The sequence below is a fragment of the Egretta garzetta genome, unplaced genomic scaffold (genome assembly GCF_000687185.1).
Source record: "Egretta garzetta isolate BGI_Z169 unplaced genomic scaffold, ASM68718v1 scaffold158, whole genome shotgun sequence".
Lineage (NCBI taxonomy): Eukaryota > Metazoa > Chordata > Aves > Pelecaniformes > Ardeidae > Egretta > Egretta garzetta.
The window spans coordinates 201,779-221,097 of NW_009260430.1; the positions used below are offsets into that span (position 1 = coordinate 201,779).

At 48.2% G+C, this 19,319-nt stretch overlaps 1 protein-coding gene across 1 annotated transcript in view; it reads right to left on the reverse strand.

Annotated features, from left to right (window-relative positions):
• The window catches only part of COL20A1 (collagen type XX alpha 1 chain), a 45,946-nt gene that overhangs the window by 19,436 nt on the left and 7,191 nt on the right, over positions 1 to 19,319 (reverse strand). Inside the window, exons 6-19 of the mRNA XM_035899272.1 lie at positions 18,606 to 18,761; positions 17,744 to 17,863; positions 17,406 to 17,570; positions 15,682 to 15,846; positions 14,218 to 14,390; positions 13,430 to 13,559; positions 12,786 to 12,931; positions 11,320 to 11,443; positions 10,705 to 10,844; positions 10,360 to 10,489; positions 9,690 to 9,832; positions 8,431 to 8,563; positions 2,085 to 2,227; positions 1,296 to 1,425 (exon numbers count right to left, since the gene is read on the reverse strand). Of these exons, the coding sequence (XP_035755165.1) occupies positions 1,296 to 1,425; positions 2,085 to 2,227; positions 8,431 to 8,563; positions 9,690 to 9,832; positions 10,360 to 10,489; positions 10,705 to 10,844; positions 11,320 to 11,443; positions 12,786 to 12,931; positions 13,430 to 13,559; positions 14,218 to 14,390; positions 15,682 to 15,846; positions 17,406 to 17,570; positions 17,744 to 17,863; positions 18,606 to 18,761 (1,998 nt within the window). The remainder of the gene's footprint in view (positions 1 to 1,295; positions 1,426 to 2,084; positions 2,228 to 8,430; positions 8,564 to 9,689; positions 9,833 to 10,359; positions 10,490 to 10,704; positions 10,845 to 11,319; positions 11,444 to 12,785; positions 12,932 to 13,429; positions 13,560 to 14,217; positions 14,391 to 15,681; positions 15,847 to 17,405; positions 17,571 to 17,743; positions 17,864 to 18,605; positions 18,762 to 19,319) is intronic.

A 19,319-nucleotide genomic window follows, 5' to 3' on the forward strand; every position in this document is an offset into this window, starting at 1 on the left:
TCCCAGCCATAGGCAGTTATTAACTACCCAATAAACATTCACTCCTGCGATGTCAGACCACTTCTCTCAGTCATTTGGTTAGATATCAATATTTGAGTCTTCCACCGCACATCAAACAGTTTTCCCAGCATCATTACATATCACCTCCACTTCTTAAAAAAAGAGACTTTATAAAACATGCAGAATTTAATATTTTTCCTCTTGTCTTTTCAGATACCATAGCCAAACAAGTATATTAAATTCCACAAGGTGACTCATCAGCCTTCTGGGAGCACTGTTTGCTGCTTGAAAGTTCCCAGGACTTTTCCACCGTGGCCCGAACACCTGTAGATTTCCTCACTAAGCCACTTGAAATCTTAAGTCTGGTATGTTTTTTGTTGGGTACAAAATAACATTTTCTCATCTAATCTGCTTCATTCCGCCTTCGTGGCTTCCCTCGGCACATTTTAAAACGGAGGGTTTGTTTAGAATCATTTCAGAGTGGCAGGAAAAGGCATTACTGCCACAATATCTGTATTCTAATATTTGCTTCTTAGCAACTTTTTATAACCCCTTTAATTCAACATTTCTCGCTAATCCATTTCATAGTTTGCTTTATATCAGCATATGAGAACATATGCTCATTAAATTTAATAAGGGACTTCACAGGGAACTTTAATTTAAAACATGTCATCGTTCCCTTTGCTCCATTTTGGCCAAGTTGTGCAGAAATCCTCTAAAAAAATCCTATCAGTCTCTTCACTAAGTGAGTCTGATTTTAAGAAGTTATGTGGTTTCTGGCTGCCCTTGGGCGGTCCCCAGAGGCATCTGTCAAGCAAAGGCATACCCGCTCCTGCCCGCCCTGCAGAGCCCACACTGAGAGATCTGTTACTGGGGGAAAAAAAAAAAGAAAAAAAACAAAGCAAGATGTTATAGGAGGCGATTTACCCTCTGTTTTAGATGGAACGAATCCTCGCATTGAAGGGAATTTGGACAACACAGGAGCTGAAAGAGAAAGCAATGCACGTGTGAGCTCTGCTATTCAGGACGGTGATGCCTGGCTCGAGACCCGGGTGGTGCCCACCCCTTCCTGGTCATCCTGGAATTGCAAATAATGCATGGGGGGGACACGAGTGCGGGGGTTGAGGCAGGATTTTCCCTTTGCAAGGCTAGCATTCTGCCCTGCGGAGCAAAACCCTGGCCTTGGGCACAGCCCAGCGCAAGCGAGGATATCGCTGCCCCGATCGAGATGATTGCCTCAAGACTGATGGACGGAAGGTTATGAGGAACACGCACGTGCTGGCTGATCCACTCACCTGTCCGCCCCGTCACGGATGTGCTCTCGCTCTCCCCTGTGTAGTGGATGGCAGAAACAGTCACCTTGTAGGCTCGGTCAGGCAGCAGCGACTGCAGGGTCACGCTGCTGCTTTTGCCAGAAGCCATGATCTACAGTGGAAAAAAAGCCCAACATTTGGGCAGGCTTCCCATTATAGCTCTTAACTCACACCTCAGGGTTACATGGAGGGGTTCTAGTGGCGAGTCCTGGGACAGAGGGGCTCGGGTTGGTGTCCCCGGGGCAATGGTGAAAGCAAGCTGAGGCAGCCTGGTGATGCACTGCCATCAGACCAGCCAAGTTTTGGCCAAGACCAGTGTCCAAGGGAAGGGTATTTCCCTATGTAAAGACCCCAATATTCCTCATGCAAATGGGTCAGAAGTGCCTTATAACATGGTGGCCAGCCTGGGTTTGAGTAGAAAATCTGGGTTTTAAAAGGTTAATGTTGAACCTCCCTAAGTCAGAGGGGCAGTAGGTCTACCCTCAACCCCTCTGCCTCTAAGAATTCCCCACCCCAGTTCAGGGAGGGGAGACTTCTGCGTTATTAGAGGCTTTGATGGGCACAAACATCTTAATCACAAAGAAGCCTGGAGGTCCTCTTCGCAAAGCAACACAGCAGCCCATAAGAGGATGAGATTTGGAGTTGTACTCCTGCGAAGCAGCCATCCTTATGGTAAACCCTACTGGAGTGAGCAGAGCTCCCCGGGCATGAAATTATCCCCATGTCCCTCTGGTCCGGTGCCTGCCACCTACAGAGGAGCTGGAGACTTACTGTTTGCTGAGCACCAGCATCAGAAACAGGGTTGTAGGTGATTTTGTAGTGCTGTATGCGGCCATCAGGGGGGGTCCAGTGGACCTGGAGGCTGGTGGAGGTCTCCGAGTCGATGAAGAGGTTGGTGGGTGGGCTCCTGGAATCTGCAGCAGGGATTAAAGGTGAATGGCATAGAAGGCAGGTAGCAACGTCTATAAATGGGGACAGCAGCCCTGGCTTCCAAGCCTGTTTCTGAATGCTTCAGTGCTCTGCTGTGTTCTTAAGCAGCACTTGGAGCAGAAGCAGTCACCTTGGGGACCAGGCAAGAGAGAAAAAAGATCCCACAGGGGTGAGGATTTCCCAAGTACAGCTCAAGCGTTCAACAATTCAAATCCTAGGACCTGGAAAAAAAATCTTGGAAGGAGGGAAGAGTCCTGGAAGCACAAAGAAAGGAGATCCTTTGCAGACAGCATGGACAAACAGCAAAGGACCTGCATAAAGGCCCAAACTGCCATTGAATTTCATCAAAGATCTGGAGACACACTGGACAAGCACCTTGATTGCTGGTTAAACCTGGATCACACTTCAACGTTAATCCATCATAATTCTTAATATTTTCCAGCTTTTTCTTTCTGTTTTAAAATTATTCTAAAGCACCCCAGAGCAGCCAGCACATGACGGTTTTGTCTAGCGCTTCCCACGCCAACCCCCCCAGCCTCGAGGAGGGATCACGTACAGAATGCTCGAGCTACTCCCCCTTTTCTGGCCCTGCACTGCAATGTATGGACATATCCCAAACAGGGGATGGGCTGAGCTGCAGTCAGCCAGAAAAGGGCTTGCCAGAGACCAAAGCTGAGCAATTTTTAATTATGTAAATGCATTTTCTTTCCCTGGGGTCCTGCTGAGTAGCAAACTGGACTTGGCGACAGAGGCTGTTACATTGGAGTGATTTCTCTGAGTAGAGGCTGAGTGTTAGTAAGAGAAAGGCAGAAGGGGCAAAGTCCATCCACTGTTCAAACAAGGGGCTGGAAAGCGTGGGGTCATCTGCTCCTGGAGCTTGTTCCCAACCAGCATCTTGCTCTGCATAAATGCACGTGTCTGGCCTTGAACCCACGCTGGTATGAAGACACAGAAGTCTTGGACAGAGAAAAGGAAGCATTTTATTCAGAAGAGACTAAAAACTATGGGTGAGCCCTAGAGACAGTCAAGGACACACACCCAGGCTATGAGTTTTCTATTCTGCAGTTTTACCTGCAAGGCTCTTCTGCCCACCCAGCAAAGTCTGGGGTGACCTTAGAGCACCGGTTGAACAAAGATCATTTGCATCTTCATTGATCCTCCTTCCCTTTTCTGGAGAAAATGAGCTTACTTTTACTGAAGCTGAATCAAGTTTGCTGGCAGATGAATCAGACTGGAGGCTGTGGCTGTGCATCACCACAAGGTAAAGTGGAGAAGAAAACAAGTGTGGGAGGTAAAGTCACTTCGACAGCGCTATTCTTAGTGTTGTGCTATACGTCTGCGTCTTTGCTGGCTGCATGGGCTATTTCCTTCAGCTGAGGTAAGAGGAGACTCTGTTTAAGTGAACAAAGAGAAAGTTAGGAAAAGTCTTGTGAGATGGGTTTATTCTGGAAAGCCCCCAGGCCCGGCAGAACTTGATGGCATGGATCTGACAGCCAAGGGAAAGGTCACCTCCTGAAGCTGCCCAGGAGGAAAGAAGCATCTCTGACACAGAGGACATCATCTGTGCCCTTGATTACCTCTTGAACCTCTGCTCCTCCACAGGAGAATCCCAAGCTGCTTGCTCTCGGGTCTAACCAGCATCACAGGCACATTTTCAAGTAAGCGTAAAACCCTGGAGTCTGCTCCATCAAAACACTCATCTGCAATGATTTTATAGGTCATGGGTTTTTGTCCACTGCCATGGGCTGAAGCTTCTTCCCCACCTTGCAATCCCTTTTATTTGCAATGTATTCTCTGGTAGGAAGAGCTCATTGAGGAGCCGGATAAAGAACTTGAAGACATTTATCAGCCCCAGGCTGGAGATGCTTCTTGCAGAGCTTAGCCAGAGGGATGGGGCACATAAGCACTTTGTAATCCGCCTCACTGCAAAGTCAGGTTGGTTCAGCCTATCTTCAGCAGCAGTTCCCATCCAAACTGCCCTCCTGTTCTTCACATGGAAGAGGATGAGACATGTTTGCGTGCTCTGCCCTGGTGGCAGAAATTTCCAAGAGACACTTGCTGAGCAGATGGGGAGGATGGAGAGGGGTAACATAGCCAAACTTGTGAAGAAGATCTTCCTGAGTCCATATTTACTACTTTTTGCCTCATCTCGCCTAAGCTGAGGAACTTCTTTCACGGCCCCCTCTCTGTGGTTCTTAATCTGATGGACCAATGTACGACGTGGGCTGCCCTATTGCAGCCGGGTCTATTTGTCCCTCTGCCTGGAAAAGTCTACGTTAGCAAACAAGTAAGATTCAAAAACACAGTTGGGATATGGTGGCTTCACATGTAACCATTCCTCCACTGAGCCTGGGACAGACGGCAACTTCACTATAAACTCCTGGGAAGGATTTGAGCTGGGCAAGGACAGTGACAGCGTAATTCCACTGACAGGCCGAGTAACTTGTTATACTGCTGGAATTCAATTGCATACACAGGAGACCTTAAAGTGCTGCCCTTGCATCCATGTTTCCCAGTCATGTCCCAGCCCTTTTTCTGCAGGGACAGTCCCTGTGTCACCATGGGCCGCTAACACGTCCTCCGATGCTCATTCACGTCATCGCTGCCCCAGAGCCTCAATCCTCAAACACTGCGGCAGAGAGAGACCCTGAGATCCTCGTCCTCCAGAACAAACAGGTGACTGTTTTATTTTGTTCAAGCTCCTTTTCCTCAGCCTGGATGAAAGAACTTCCTCTCAGTACAAAAGAGAGGTCCCCGTCTGCTTCTCAGCTGGATCAAAAGCCACCCCTTTCGGCATCTTCCAAGGATCACTGCTCAGCAACACCTCCATGTCCCAGCACCTTCCTCTCCCAAAGAGCATCTTCTGCACTCCCACTAGCTTGCATGAGAGGTTTATATACGTCTGAAGTACCACTGAGGCTGTTTGTTAATGTGACAAATGATCGCTGCGTAGAGCCTTTGGCCAAGGATAAGGACTTGGTTGCACTTGACAATTTATAGTAACATACTGAAAGGAGAGCTCTTAACCCAAAAGAGACGTCAGACTACATATAACAGGGAGACAAGAAGAAACATCAGGACTGCAGGTAAGCACACGGTAATAATTTTGTTATCTGTGGGAAATAACGTCAGTGTGCTTCTGTTGCTGCTCTGCCTCCTGGTAAGTCTGCAGAGAAAGCTTTGCTTAACTGGGTTGCTGAAAAACAACCCTAAACTTTTTCTTCTCCCCACCCCCCCGCCCCAGTCAGGACTGAGAGTTGAAAAAATTCCACTTGCTCAGTGCATTTTGTGACAGCTAAAGTGCTCCCTTTGGCACCAGGATTTTGCTTGGATCTCAGGCTCATATAAAAGTAAGGCCGTGGCAGAGAGGGACCGGACTCACGGAAGGCGAGAGGTGGCTGCCAGCCCTCCCTCGCTCGTGCGGCCACGGGGCAGGGGTGCCCCCCTCCTAGGAGGATGCACTTTGGCACTGGTGGTGGGAATGACATTAAGGTATCTCAGCTATTTGTGTCGCAATGATCTCACTCCATGTAAGTAGTTAAATATTCAAATAAATAATTTTTTTTTTTTAAAGACTGAGGATGTGAGTTTTCCCAGCTGCACATCTTAACTCCATAAGTAATTTTTACTCCCTCTCACGCTCTCTGAATATTTAATGACACCATTACAACTTAAACACTAAGTGCCGAGCTAGATAAGATGATAAGAAGGAACCTGCACCACATCACTGTCTCCAAGTTTTGTTCCTTTTCCAGATAAAGCTATTCAGCCATTGTAAGTTGAATTCATAAACCTTTTGAGGACAAATATCAAGCCATAACTTTGAAACAAATTTTCTGCCCGCCCGGAAGAAGAGAATCCTTGACCCAAGCCTACCAAATGACACACCGCAGAGATGGGTGGCTTTGGTTTCTATAAAAGAGGACAATGTTTCTGATGGCCCGTTGTCTGTGAGGTGTCTGCAGGGTCCCTTGGCCTGGAAACGGGTGTTCCAGGTGGGGCGAGAGGGATTAGTGGTCCTGAATAAAATGAACTTGGCGTTCTCACCTCACCCCCAGGGAAGGAACATGGCTCCATTTCACAAAACCAGCATGCAAAGAACATCCCTCCAACCTGGCATTTTTTCCCTTAACCTTCAAAGAAGAAAGTATTCCGGGAAGGATGAAGGATGGGGAAAGAAGCTTGTGTTAGCAGTGCTTCCTGCTGGGTTTCACTTCAGCCACTGCCCTTAAACTTCAGTGTTTCTTGCAAATTCTACAAATTCTATGAAGTTTCAAAAGAAACTTCATGACTTGACCTATTCCTATACAGGGGATGCTGCCAAGAGAGGAAAAGAGAAAAGCAACAATGAAAGGAAGAGTGTGGTTTCCCAACCCCCTCTAATGAGTACTTTTGGTTTTATTCAGCACAGCCTGATCGGGGCTATTCACCAGGTTGCAATCCAAAGTCTGCCATCCTGAGGAGAACTAGGTAGCTTTCGTTGGTGTTCCAGCCCCCAGAATTTCATTCTGTGATGAAAATTAGGGTGAGGGGGGCGCATAAAAATCAAACCAAGGTTTTGCTGTTTCCAGATAACATGAGATTCACCAGCTCTGACGCAGATTGACCCTGCTAGATATCGCAACCGCTCATAATTGCACGTACAAGATGGCAGCTTTTTCTTGCAACAGTAAAGGTTTGAATTATAACCATATCCCAGAATTTCCCAGAGTCCTCCCTGATGCCACGTCTTCCCATGCTTCCATCACACAAGCCTTACGCAGTTTGTTGCCATCCACGAGTTTCCTCTGAACTGCCCGAGATCAGCACTGCCTCCTGGAAATCATCACCCAACCCTTCTCCTGTGCCACTTCTCTGTGGGCGCTTCTTACTTTAAACATTAAAAAGTAAGAACCACCATCAAAGACACTGACTGCACATGTAAATATTGTCCCCGAGAAGCACGTGGCACTGCCCTCACTCCTCATGCAAACTGACCGGCAGAACCCAGGCGCTGAGACTCTGGCTCCCCAGCTACACACCTGATTTTTTTTTGGGTGCTTTGCTTTCTTCATCCAGCAAGGCAAAGCCTTACATCCCTGAGACATCCTTGTTCCAGAACAAGGACAGCAACTGAGAAGCAGAAGTCAAATTGCCTCCCATGTCCCACCAGGCTGCCAACACCAGCACGGACCGGCTTGTTCAAACGTGACTGGAAGGGCACCATCGCTTGCCGTTTGCGGTGGGCTGAGGGAGCACCTCTGGCGTCTTGTAATTTGTGGCTTAAAAGATAGCCACTCATTTTCCAAAGCCCCCGAACAGCTCTAGTTGCCCATTTATTATTATATACCCGTAAGATGATTTCTTTTTTTTTTTCTTGTCAGTATGCAGCTCCTAGGTACTTGCCTGAGGTAGCTTTACATAAACAAATGTTATTATTATTCATTATTAATAAAACCTGACCTTCTCATTCCAAGATTGCCATTTACTCTGAGTTTCATCAGCTCAACACCAGCCTAAACGAGCTCATTCTGCAAAGGAGGTTGAGAGCTGAGAGTTGGAGGAGAGGACTGCTGCAGTTGAATGAATCGCCTTCCATTCACTGCCAACAAAGCCATTATAGAAGCAATATTAATTAGAGGACCTCTGGGAGTGCCACTTTTTAACCCCATCTCCTGCCTGTACAAAGCGAGATTTAGATAATGCTTCCAGGCAGCGTCTGCCTGCAGGATTCTCTCTCGTTTTTGTGAGTACCCTCAGACGATGCACAGCTCAGCAATGATGTAGCTGAAGAAATCCTCACCCTCCTGAACAGACAATATTTTACCAAACAGGGAACATCCATTAGGCAGCACCGTGTCACGTTCAGCCGAACACCCTACAGAAAGCCGATCCTTTTGCATCAACACACTCCACAGGAGCAGGGGGGAAAGCAATGTGTTCTACATGAAACTCATTGCAAAGGTATCGGCTGCCGATAAGATGCACCAGCCTGCTTGTGTTTGCCCAGCCTATTTTTCTCAGTCCAAATTCAGGACGCTTCAAGACAGAAGGCTAAATATCTCCAGCCCCTTCCAGACATTCAGGTTTGGGTTTTCAGAGCTGGAGATGACCATACCTGAGCTGCTGGTCTGTGGTGGGCTCTGAGGCATCCTGTGCCCTATTTATTATCCCCCTAGGCTGCGGGTACCGAATGCTGATCACTTACTAGTCCTGTGCTGAACAGAAACCGTGTCGCTTCGAGCACCATCTTTGTAATAGGCCCACATGGATATTTTATAGTCAGTGTTCTTCTGCAAGCCTGGCAGGACAGCAGTTGCCACGTTTCCAGCGATGGAGAGCTGCAGCAGGAGGATAAATGAGTCAGCCGAGTTCCCAGGCATCCCCAAGCTAGTTCATGCCATCCTAATGTCTGTCTCACAGATTGCCCGTAGGCACAAATGAGTTAGCCCTGGGCTTTGGGGACTAAATCTACTGTTGTGGGTTGCACACTTCTAGGCAAAGGCAAAATTCCAGCCCTGATTAATGCAGAGGAGATGCCCATGTATTGCTGCCCAGTTATATTTAGCAGCCACTTCAATATGGCAATGCAGTGCTCTGACACAGGTAGCCAACCTGCCCTGAACAAGAAAGCCCTTTGCACAATTCCAGTTTTGAGATGTGCTGGGGACAGAAGCCCCAGTACATCCCTGTTCCAGCCCAAATGTGAAGCATGGCATGAGAGACTTGGGCAGTTAACCCTAACTTCAGCTGCTGTTTGCACTCATACTGGAAACAGGGGCTTGAGATGGAAGAGGTCACCTCATCCACCCCTGCCCCTCCTGCACCAGCTCTGTCTCTGGTCATTCTCCTCTGTGTGCTCCTCAGCTGGACCTCATCCTTCTTGAGGAGCGTATCCCGAGAAGTAGTTGGTGCTTACTAGCACTGAGGAAAGCAAAAGTTGCTTCACCTGCCTTAGAGGCGATACCTCTAGCTATAAATACTTGAGTATTATCTTTGTCTTTTCCACAACAACTTGACATTGTGGGCTGGCGATTCTCTGCAACCCCAGATCTTTTTCTACTGAATTGCTTCTTAGCCATTTGTTCTACATCCTGTACACCTGAAGTTAATTATTCCTGCCTAAGCTTAATACTTTCTGCTTGTCCCTATTGAATTTCATCCTTGAGATTTTCCAGAACACTTCTGCAATCTTCCCAGAGCCTGTAGGACTCCAACCCTGCCATCCCGCTGTCCCTCCCGCTTCCAGCACTCAAGGTGACAGCTCCACTGAACAGAGCCAGACCCAGGACAGACCCTGTCTTATTCCATAGGCTCCTTCGGCTGCGTGCTGAACTGTATAATTTGTTGAGTGCATTAACCTGAATAGTTTTGCACCTCCCCATGCCACTCTTTCAGGTGAGCTCAGAATCATCAAGCAGGCACAAAGCCAACCCAGCCTCCCCAGAGCTGTGCATGGGTCCATACCTCCTGAGGCTTCTCTTCACCGACTGTGCTCCATTTGATCTGATAGACAACCACATCGGAGGCAGCAAGGGCTTCCCACTGCAGTCGGAGGCTGTTCCCAGAGAGCTCAGTCACCTTCAGCGCACGCGGTGGGGGGACCTTTACTGAGGGATGCAGAAGGACAACCAGCTGAAGCGCAGGCGCTGGCAGCGCCTTGTCAAAGCCAAGGTGGGGAGCAGATGGTCGGGGAGCAAAACATCAACCGGGCAGATGTCTGAGACCAGCCTGTCTTTCACTTCTTGAGACCCATATGACAACAGCCATCGGGACAGAAAGGGGTAAATTATTTTTAAAACCCTAATTAAGGAGGGTTATCTCATTTGTGGACAGAACACATGCCACACTGGTATTGTAAAGGGCAGAAGGCCAGGAGGGCTCTCAAGGACACAGAGGTTAGTGATACCTCATGCTTTTTCTTCATTCTCTCCCTTTCTTTATTCCTCCCACCTCCTTTTAAACATAACACAGTTGGACATATTCACACTCAAAGAACAGCAGTCATCTGGGTTTTGTGCAAGGGTTTCAGCCATAAGCTGCTGGGAATGATCTTCAAAGCATCCCGGTTCGGACACAGACAAGCCAATTATGTCACCTATTACTGGGACCAAAAGTGTTTCCATTCCCTACTTACAGGTGGTAACGTTGCCGGTAATTGGAAAGGAGTCCCCTTCATCATACGTAGATCGGACACTGATGAAATATTGGGTGAGGGAGGACAAAGGTCTCAGGACAGTGGATGTTGCAGTGCCAGGAACCTCGACCTGCAGTGGAGGAGTTGTACAAGTGTTAGGAGAGGAGCATGGGGACCGCTGCAGAGGGCTTAGCACGTGGGTGGCAACCACAACCCAAGTGCCCATTGCAGAGTTCAAACACTACCAGCAGATAAGCCCTCCCTGAACCATGCAGCTGAAGGAGAACAGGGCAGTATCTGCCTTCCCAGATTTCTTTTGCTTCCACCAACCCCTTGAGGACTCACCTCCCCAGTGTTGCTCCCCCTGCTAGAAACATAGGCGACGCGGTGAGCTTTCACGGCCGGAGACGCAGCCTCCCAACTGACTCGAACGGACGCATGGCTGAGCTCGGAGAAGCTCAGGTATCTGGGAGGACTCAAGGCCACTGCAACAACAGTTAGTGACAGCACTCCGAGCTTGCCCAGGCTGCACAACGGCAATGCCATCGGTTGCCTCCTGCTGCTCTTAGATGACTCCAATTTGAACTAAGAGAGTCATTCACCACGTGGGAAAATATTCTCTTTATGTCACTAGCATACGTGCCTCTGAGACATCATGAAAGGCTGCCTGGGCTTCAGGTGAAGAAATAGCCAGATAATTCCCTTTTTCTCCCCAGACAACAAAGACCTCAGGGAACAGCTCTTTCAGGAGTCCTTTTACCACCAGGAGAAAATCACTCCTTTTTCACAGCTCTCCATGAAATTAGAGAGCCCCTTGGGGACCACTATTCACTCAAGGTCAGGCAGGGAAGAGGCAGCACATTCACAAGCCACATGCGCAATATGGGAAGCACCTCATCTAACACCTCTCTCCTGCCTTAAGCGTTTAATAACAACTCAGTAAGCAGCAGTGGCACTTACGGGTGGTTTCCTGGATGCTGGCTGGATCACTCGCGTCTTCTCCATACATCGCATATACCGCAACAGAGTACTCCGTGCTGGGGGACAGCCCATCCAGCAGGACCTCAGGCTGGGCCACCTTCACCTGTCAACAGGGAGATGCTCTGGGGTACCCTTCGGTTCTGGGGTACCCACTACTCAAGTAGTACCCAAGAGCAAGACCTTACTGAAAGAGAGGTCGAGGGCCTTTTGGTTACACTAAGGGGACTTCTGCACTTCAGGACTTCACCACTTGGGTAGGTGCTCTACAGCGGTCAGTGCTCTGCCTCTCTTCCCAAGGGACACCAAGCACGTTGGAGGTGCACACCCCCTTCTCCTACCCTGGTCTGCAGAGGCATAAGGCTCTTAGACAAAAATGCTGCTGCTGTTCTTGTTCTGGTTTGGATTGGGGGCACCTGTGAGACACGATCCCACTTGGCTCAGGCACATGGAAAGCTCTTGCAGAAGAGCTGCCTGCTGCCAGCAGACCCATAGCCCATGGGCTGCTGCCCCCTGCCGCTAGCACAGCACGGCCACAGCTCTCCTCCTCCAGCCTGCTCCCCGCAGAAACGCACCCAGAGACATCCAGGGGGCTGCACCCAACGGAGCACAGCTTTATGAAAGGCTGGAAACATTTTCACGCTGGTTTTGCAGCCATCCCGTAGCTTTAGAGCATTGCACTCTTACAGCACATAGGTCAGGTAACTGCAGAAATGTGCTAATATGCCAAAATAAAACTTTAATTGTTGGTCTCTCTTCAAATGTTCTGAATCTTAAAAAACCCCACAATTATGCACTGAAAGCAGAGTATAAGAATTAATTGCTCTGTTTTGAAAACCACCCTGCAATTGCTCCGACTGCTGTGCATTGTGGGGGGGAATCTGAGTCAAAGCAGCTACGTATGTTCCCTCCACCTTTTTTTTTTTTTAATTCATATCCTCAGCTGACAGGTCCTCCAGATAACTCACTAAAATGCCCACATGACAAAGGGTTCTTAAATGTTTTTAAGGATTTGCCATTCATTGAGCGTTGTTTTATTCTTACGCAGTGTCATAGGTCTGGTTTTAGAGGTCAGCAAAAACTGCCCTAACAAATTTTCAATAAATGTTTTAAGGTAAAGGAATTTGTGTTCAGCCTCAGGGATATGCACCAATTACACTTGGGGCTGCAGAGGTGCGAGTTCCGTGCCTGGGTTTCCAGGGCCCCATGAGGCTCCCAGTCAGTTCTCTCCCTACACCTTGATTTCCCATGTGAAATCCTCACAGTTATAAATCACTTTAAGATACACCATAAAAAAAAAAAAAAATCTTCCATGAAAGATGTTGCTGGCAATAATACTGACACTTTTTTTTTTAAGACACGTGATACCAATTCACAAAGGTTAGAGCTAGAACTAAACTCAGCCCAGACAGAAAAACCGCTATTATCATTATCCTCATGAACTCTACCTCCATCGTGTAGTCCTCTGCTCCGTCGGGGGCTGCGGAGCAGAGCACCAGGTACTGCGTGGCGCCCTGGGCTGCCTTCCAGCTCAGCCTGATGCTGTTGTGGCTCAGCTCGGAGACGCGCAGGGAGCGAGGGGAAGACAAAGGCACTGGAGGGAAAAACAAGGCAGAAGGACAATCTTCATCGTATGAGGTCTGCAGCAGCTCAAACCCCACAGGAGTCCTGGCTTTGCAGCCTGCAAGCTGGTGGACATCTACCCCATATCTAACACAGTGGAGCAGCCACTTTACAGAGAATGGGTTTAATTCACTTGGAGCCCAAGGATAAAAAAGCGGAAAGGGATTGGAAGATGTTTCTAGCACAGCGTGTAACTGCCATGTCAATGGTCTCCTCCGCAGAAGGATGTAGGTGGAAAGGGACCCGTGAAGGTCTGTGGTCCAACCTGTTGCTCAAAAAGCAGGTTGCTCAGCGTCTTGTCTGGTCAAGTTCTGAACATCTTGACAGATGAGATAGCTGTACACAGACTGAACTTGAGGAAGGGGGAAAAATACAATGTCAGGTTCCAGTCTGAGATGGTCACAAAGAAAGAGCTTTGTTCACCGGTCATAACCACGCATGGGCATAATTCTCTCTACTCACGACCTACATGTGGAGGTGACGCCTCTCAGCCCATCCCCAACGACTGTGTCATAAATAGGGAACACCGACACCAGGTACTCTGTGTGCGAGGTCAAATTGGAAAGCCGCAAGGAGGAGACAGCTCCATCTAAAACCACCTGAAAGCACAAAGGAGGGCTGTCAAGACAGGGAGGTGCTGGCCGCTCTTTAGCAAAGCAATGGCTGAACTGGCCTTCCCTAGCAAGCGTGGCTTCTTTGTGGCACATCTATGCCCAAAAACATGAAGTCCAGTTGCCCTCTGAATTTTGTGCTGGCTAGCATCTCCCCAAAATAGAGGTAAGAGGCAATAAGCACTCCTGTCCTCTAAGGCTGGGAACTGTGTGAACAGCAAGCACAAGACTCTGATCGTGCTCTCACTGAAATCAGTGGAAACCCATCAAAAATTTGGATTTGCTTTTCAAAGTCATATCTATCACAGATGAGCATCCTCAGGCAGCTCTGTGTACCTGCGTGTCCTCTTTGAGTCAAACCAGATGCTTTAGGGAGGGGATACCACTGCATAAGAGAAAAACTGGCATCAGCGTGGCTTGCAGTATTTCTAGCAGGATGATATTTATCTGATGGCCTCTTCTATCTTGTCATCCTATCAGCTGATCACATTTACACTCAGTGTGCATTTCATTTTGTCTCTGGCTTTAGCTGATGTCCCACAAGAACTGCACCTCTCCCTTCGTCTGTCTACTCAAGTCTGCTTAAATTCCCAGCCACCATCTGGAAGGTACTGCAGCCTCAGATGTCCAGAGGAAGGTTTCTCACCTCTTTGGGGCTACCACCCTTAGATGGGTAATACACAATCCGATATTTCTTCGGTGGTCTCAGAGGAGGACTCCAGGTCAAGTGCATGCTCTTAGAGGTCACAGCTGATATTTTAAGGTCTGTTGGGCTCAGCTGGGGACCCGTGTTCACAGCAATATCTTTCACAGTGCTGCCTAGGAATTAAAACCACAGTTACTTTCTTATACTCAGACTTCTTGTGCCAAATGTACTTTCCAGCTCATAAATATGAGTGACATTTTTCAAATCAAGTTACAGTCTCCTTCCCTATAGAGTCCAGAAACTGTTCCAAACTGCTCTGAAGTATTTTCAAACTGAGCATACAGAGAACATAAGCACTCCATAGAGAACAGGCTGTGTATTTTGCTGGGTGCTGGGAACGCTTTTTCACCACACAAGTCAGTATTTTTGCATGTATCCAAAGATGACCCAGCTTTCCTCAATCATGGAAATTTGTCAAAATGAACAAGCAGAAGTTATTTCGGTTTATTTTTTGAGCAGCCCACCTTTCTTTAGACCAATCTGCACCTTTGAAAAATGTCTAATTACATCAAACAAGTACAAATTAATAAGGATGAATTAATTTATTTATATGAATCTCCAGGGCATTAAAATAAACATGTGCTTGAAAGTTAGACTTTCCATTCTCCTTAGGCCAATCTTAGAGCAGAGAGGGATGGAAATATGTACACAGTATTTCTCCTGAGGGTGTAAGCCAACATCTGGAGTGATTCTTTACTCTCTTGTTCATCATACAAGCTGCTCTCCAGCAAAGGAAAGAAACGGGCTGTTTGGTTTTAACTTGGAAATGTCTTGGAGATCCATCAAACTAAAGTGTGGAGACAAAAAAAAATACATTTAGGTGTTTTATCATCTCCTCTTCCTACCTCCACATTTCCTCCATATGCACTCTTTACTACATTCTCAAATTAGCTTTTTTGCCTTTTCTGCCTCCTCTTGGTTGGAAGAAACTCCAAAAAGGAGATGGTTACAACACATTTATCACACCATATGGTAATGGAAGAGGGAAAAGAAGTCTCCTCTTCCCTACAATGCTAGTTATTATCATTAGATGATTATATCCACCAGAGCAGATAACCAAACCAAGAGCATCAGAATGGAAACATCTACAGGTAGTCTCTCTGTGACTTGTTAAAGACAGCAGGGAGCCTGCAGTGGAGTGAGAGTGGAAGAACTGCATCCAGAGGGTCTTGTAGAAGACAAGAGCCACAGGAGAAACTGGCCAACACATTGACACAGCATGGGCCATCGTCAGGCAGCAAGAGAGCTGAGCAAGGAGATTAGCACTGGATAAGAGTTAGGTGGTACTGACAGGGTGGTGGAGCTCATGGAGGGAAAGTATGAGAAAGGGTCAGTCCTGATGTCAAGGAAGGTGGGTCGTGAGCAGAAGGAAGCTCAGCCCTCACTGAGGAGGTTTCACTTCACCTGCGTTTTCCTTATTGCTTTTCTCTTTGATCCTGGCACACAGGACCCGGGTGAGCCTGCCAACCAGAGAGCTCAGCAGTGGGAAATCCAGCACGTTGTACACCGTGAGCTCCAGCGGCTCCGAGGCCACCTGCTTCAGCTCTGCTTCATCCGCGTTCTTCACCCCTGCAACCAGAGCAGAGAACAAGACTGAGAAAACTCCCCAGAGAGGAGCAGCTTCTGCCTCCTGCTTCTGTGTTGTTTGTTCAGGGGCAGGATCACCACCATCAGCCAGGCTGAGCCTCCCAGTCATTCCCGTGGAGTGGTGGTATCTGAGAATGGCCTTGGGCTTTCCTGCAGCAGCAGCCTCAGTCCAGCCTAGGAAGGGCTTTCAGCTTTGTGGGCTCAGAAGGTCTTTTGTGGCCTGGAGACAGCCTAGTGAACCCTTGTTCTGTTTTCCTGCCTCCCCATCACTTGCAGGCCTTGCTACCAGGAAGGCAGATATTTTTCACCCTAAGAGGCAGTTGGCATAAATGGGGGAACCAGTGGATGAATAAACAAAAATTTTATATTTATGAGGTGCCAGCACTCCCCACAGACAGTCTGTTGCTCATCAGGACTTCACATTGCATCTCAAGAGTGTCATGGATGAGCAAAAAGCAGACCATTTATTTAGCAGAACTTCACAGAGCACCCTCCATCCCTATCCTTCTGCTCTGCATCCTCATTAATGCTCTACACACAGACCAAGCCCCACAGCATACACTTTCTTTTGTGTCCCAGTGCTAAGATCAAGGTCACCCTGGCATTGCCCAAGCAGTACCATTGCCAGATGGGGATCCCATCTCGTTTCTCAAGTCCAAAACCATTAACAGCTTTGCTAGCCTCCTTCCCCCTTGCTTTTTCAGCGAGAACCAAGGCACTATTGAGATGAATACTCAGGTCCTGATGTCTAAGGACCAAACAATGTGATCTTCCTCTAACCAGAGACAAAAGGCAAAGACCCCAGCCAGGAACAGATCTCCAAGAGATTTCAGGCACACAGCTGCTCGTCTGCTGTGCTGCACCCCCATATAGCTGAGCCTTATCAGCTTCGCTCAGTCCATGAAAGAAATCAGTACCAGCCACTTGGCTGCACAACCCTATGCAATAAAACCTTGCTTGTGTCTTCCCAAGGTACATTAGCACTTCAAGTTTTGAAGATTGCAATTTTAGGTGAGTTTTCTATGTACCTTTATCGCCCCTCTATTAGTCTAGCAGACTTGCTCAGTCATCAAGGACAGAGCCGCTCAAGGTCATTTCGTGTCTCATTATTGCTGCTGGATAGCAAAGAGCAGCTAATGTCATTATTCAGAGAAATGGAAAGCCGCGAGCTGCAGTAATTATAAAGGAGGTCTCCTGCCCTCCCCAGCACAATATTCTCTTGCCTAATTCCACAGCTGAGAATATTGTTCTCATGGCACAGGTCTCTGAGGATCGCAAAGGTCTTTATGGATGGGAGGTGTGAAATATCTCATGTAAATGAGTGTTTTTCCTAGACAAACAAAATCCCTTTTGAAGACACTGCCTGTGCTGAATAAACGAGTTCATTTTCATCTTAGCCACAATGTAATGAGGCCTTACCCATTACCTTAATTTTAAAGTGTCAGGATACTCCTATGAAAGTTGACTGAATATAACCTTCAGTTTGAAGATCAAAAATAGGTTGACTTTGTCCTACAGCTTATCGATGGCTGTGATCTTACCAATGGCAAATATCTCTATGCCCAGGTTTTTCAATGTTTGAGCAGCCAGGTTGGCATCGTCCTGGGATTTTCCATCAGTCAGGAGTACTACCAACTTCTCAGCCTCCAGCCGGGCACCAGCGCCTGGTTTCAGATTCTGCTCCAGGACGTGGGTCAGCGCCAGACCTGAGGAGGAGCGGAGACGGATGATGTGCTACAGCCTTGCAGACAACCCCACTGCCTTTATTCTTTTATCTACCCCCAGCAGCTTTGGTCCCCACGGAGGTCATCCCATGGGAACAGCTTCCCCCGCTGCAGCCGCACGGATCATTTTGCGGAGACCTGAGAGCTGGAGTTACCTGTAAAAGTGTTGCCGCCCTTGTATCGCAAATTCTTCACGGCCTCCAGCACCTGGTCCCTCGTAGAGTAAGCGCTCAGATCCCACTCTGTGCGGGGATCGCTGCTGTACTGGGACAGCCCTGGGGAAGGCGAGAGCTATCGGCATCATGCAAGCCAAGGTAAGCTGCAGGAGGAGATTTGTTTTGGGGAGGCAGCATCAGGCTTGCCATGGAAAGATGACACAACATAACGAATGGGACTGGGGTGAACAGATTTGGTTTCTAGCTCCTCTTCTCTGCATGGTCCTTGCCACGCAGGCAGCAAGGTGATGCTTCAGACCCCACTGGGTACAGCGGTACTTACCCCACCCTGGGGCTCTGAAGTGTTTGGTAAGGTCTCAGTGTTAATCAGGGTCAAACTAGTTGGCTGCAAGGAGTGGGAAGGATTTACACTGCCCTATTTCACGCACCAACTGGCCAGTGCCATCTGCTGGGATTTAGCCTCGCGCGGAACTGGAAGCAGCACCGGTTGTAGCTGAACTCGAAGCAGCTCCAGGGCAGCATCGCCACCGCATCTGTCTGCGCAGTGCTGTGGAGGCTGAGCACCTTGTCAGAGGTAGGCAGCAAATCCCAAATGTGCCTCAGCATCAGTGCCCGACCTGGTGCTGCCCAGAAGACATCGCTTCTGTTCACTGTGCAGCTATTTCTTACAGCCACTAGAGGCCAGAGCTTGCTACCAGATGGGAAAAGCTGCCAAGAGCAGCAGGCAGGACCCCACCCTAAGAGAATAAAAGCTCCTCAGAGCCCACAAGCGTCCAGAACAGAGACCAAGGCCCCTTGAAACACAAATTTCCCAAGGTCAGGAAACAGAAATGTGTCCTACCTACTCTTATCTTGTTTTGGGCAATACTGAATGGGGAAATCAAACTGCTCAGAAACTCCTTAATGAGCTTGAAATTGTTGCGTCCGATGCTCCAGGATCCATCCACCAGCAGAACAATATCAGTCACTGCAGATGTGTCACACTGAAACTGGGAACCTGGGGAGGGGGGGAGAAGGTTTAATATTGAGAGAAGCAATTGTAAGGGAGGAAAAACTGCTTCGGTTTTAAGATAAAAAACAAATCTGTGGTGTAAGGCCTCATCTGGATGGTGGATTGGACCATCTGCCAGCCTGATGCATCCCAGCATCTTGGGAAAACCACGCGGCTAAGGATAACCCATCTCAGTACCAAGAAACTGAGTGGTGTGCAGCAGCATTTCTGCAAAGAATGGGTTAAAGCTGTCAGGAAGTGTCTGCCTAAGCCCAGCACTGCTCTCTGCAAGCTGTCAGCTCCATTAAGTCTCAACCCCAGCCCAGTGCTTCCCTTTTATCTAGCCTATGTCTCCAAGAATTGCAGGTGATTGCTTAATTCCATTCCATCACGAGATCCCCTGCGGGCTATAATTATTTCGTGGCTTTATATTAAATCCAATCTCTCCGTAAAAACCTGCTGGCATCACAGATACTCAAGCCCTGCCCTTCTCCCCACCCCAGGCCTGCAGCTTAGCAGAGGATAAGATAGGGCATGTTGCTGATCGAACGCATCTTCCCCAAA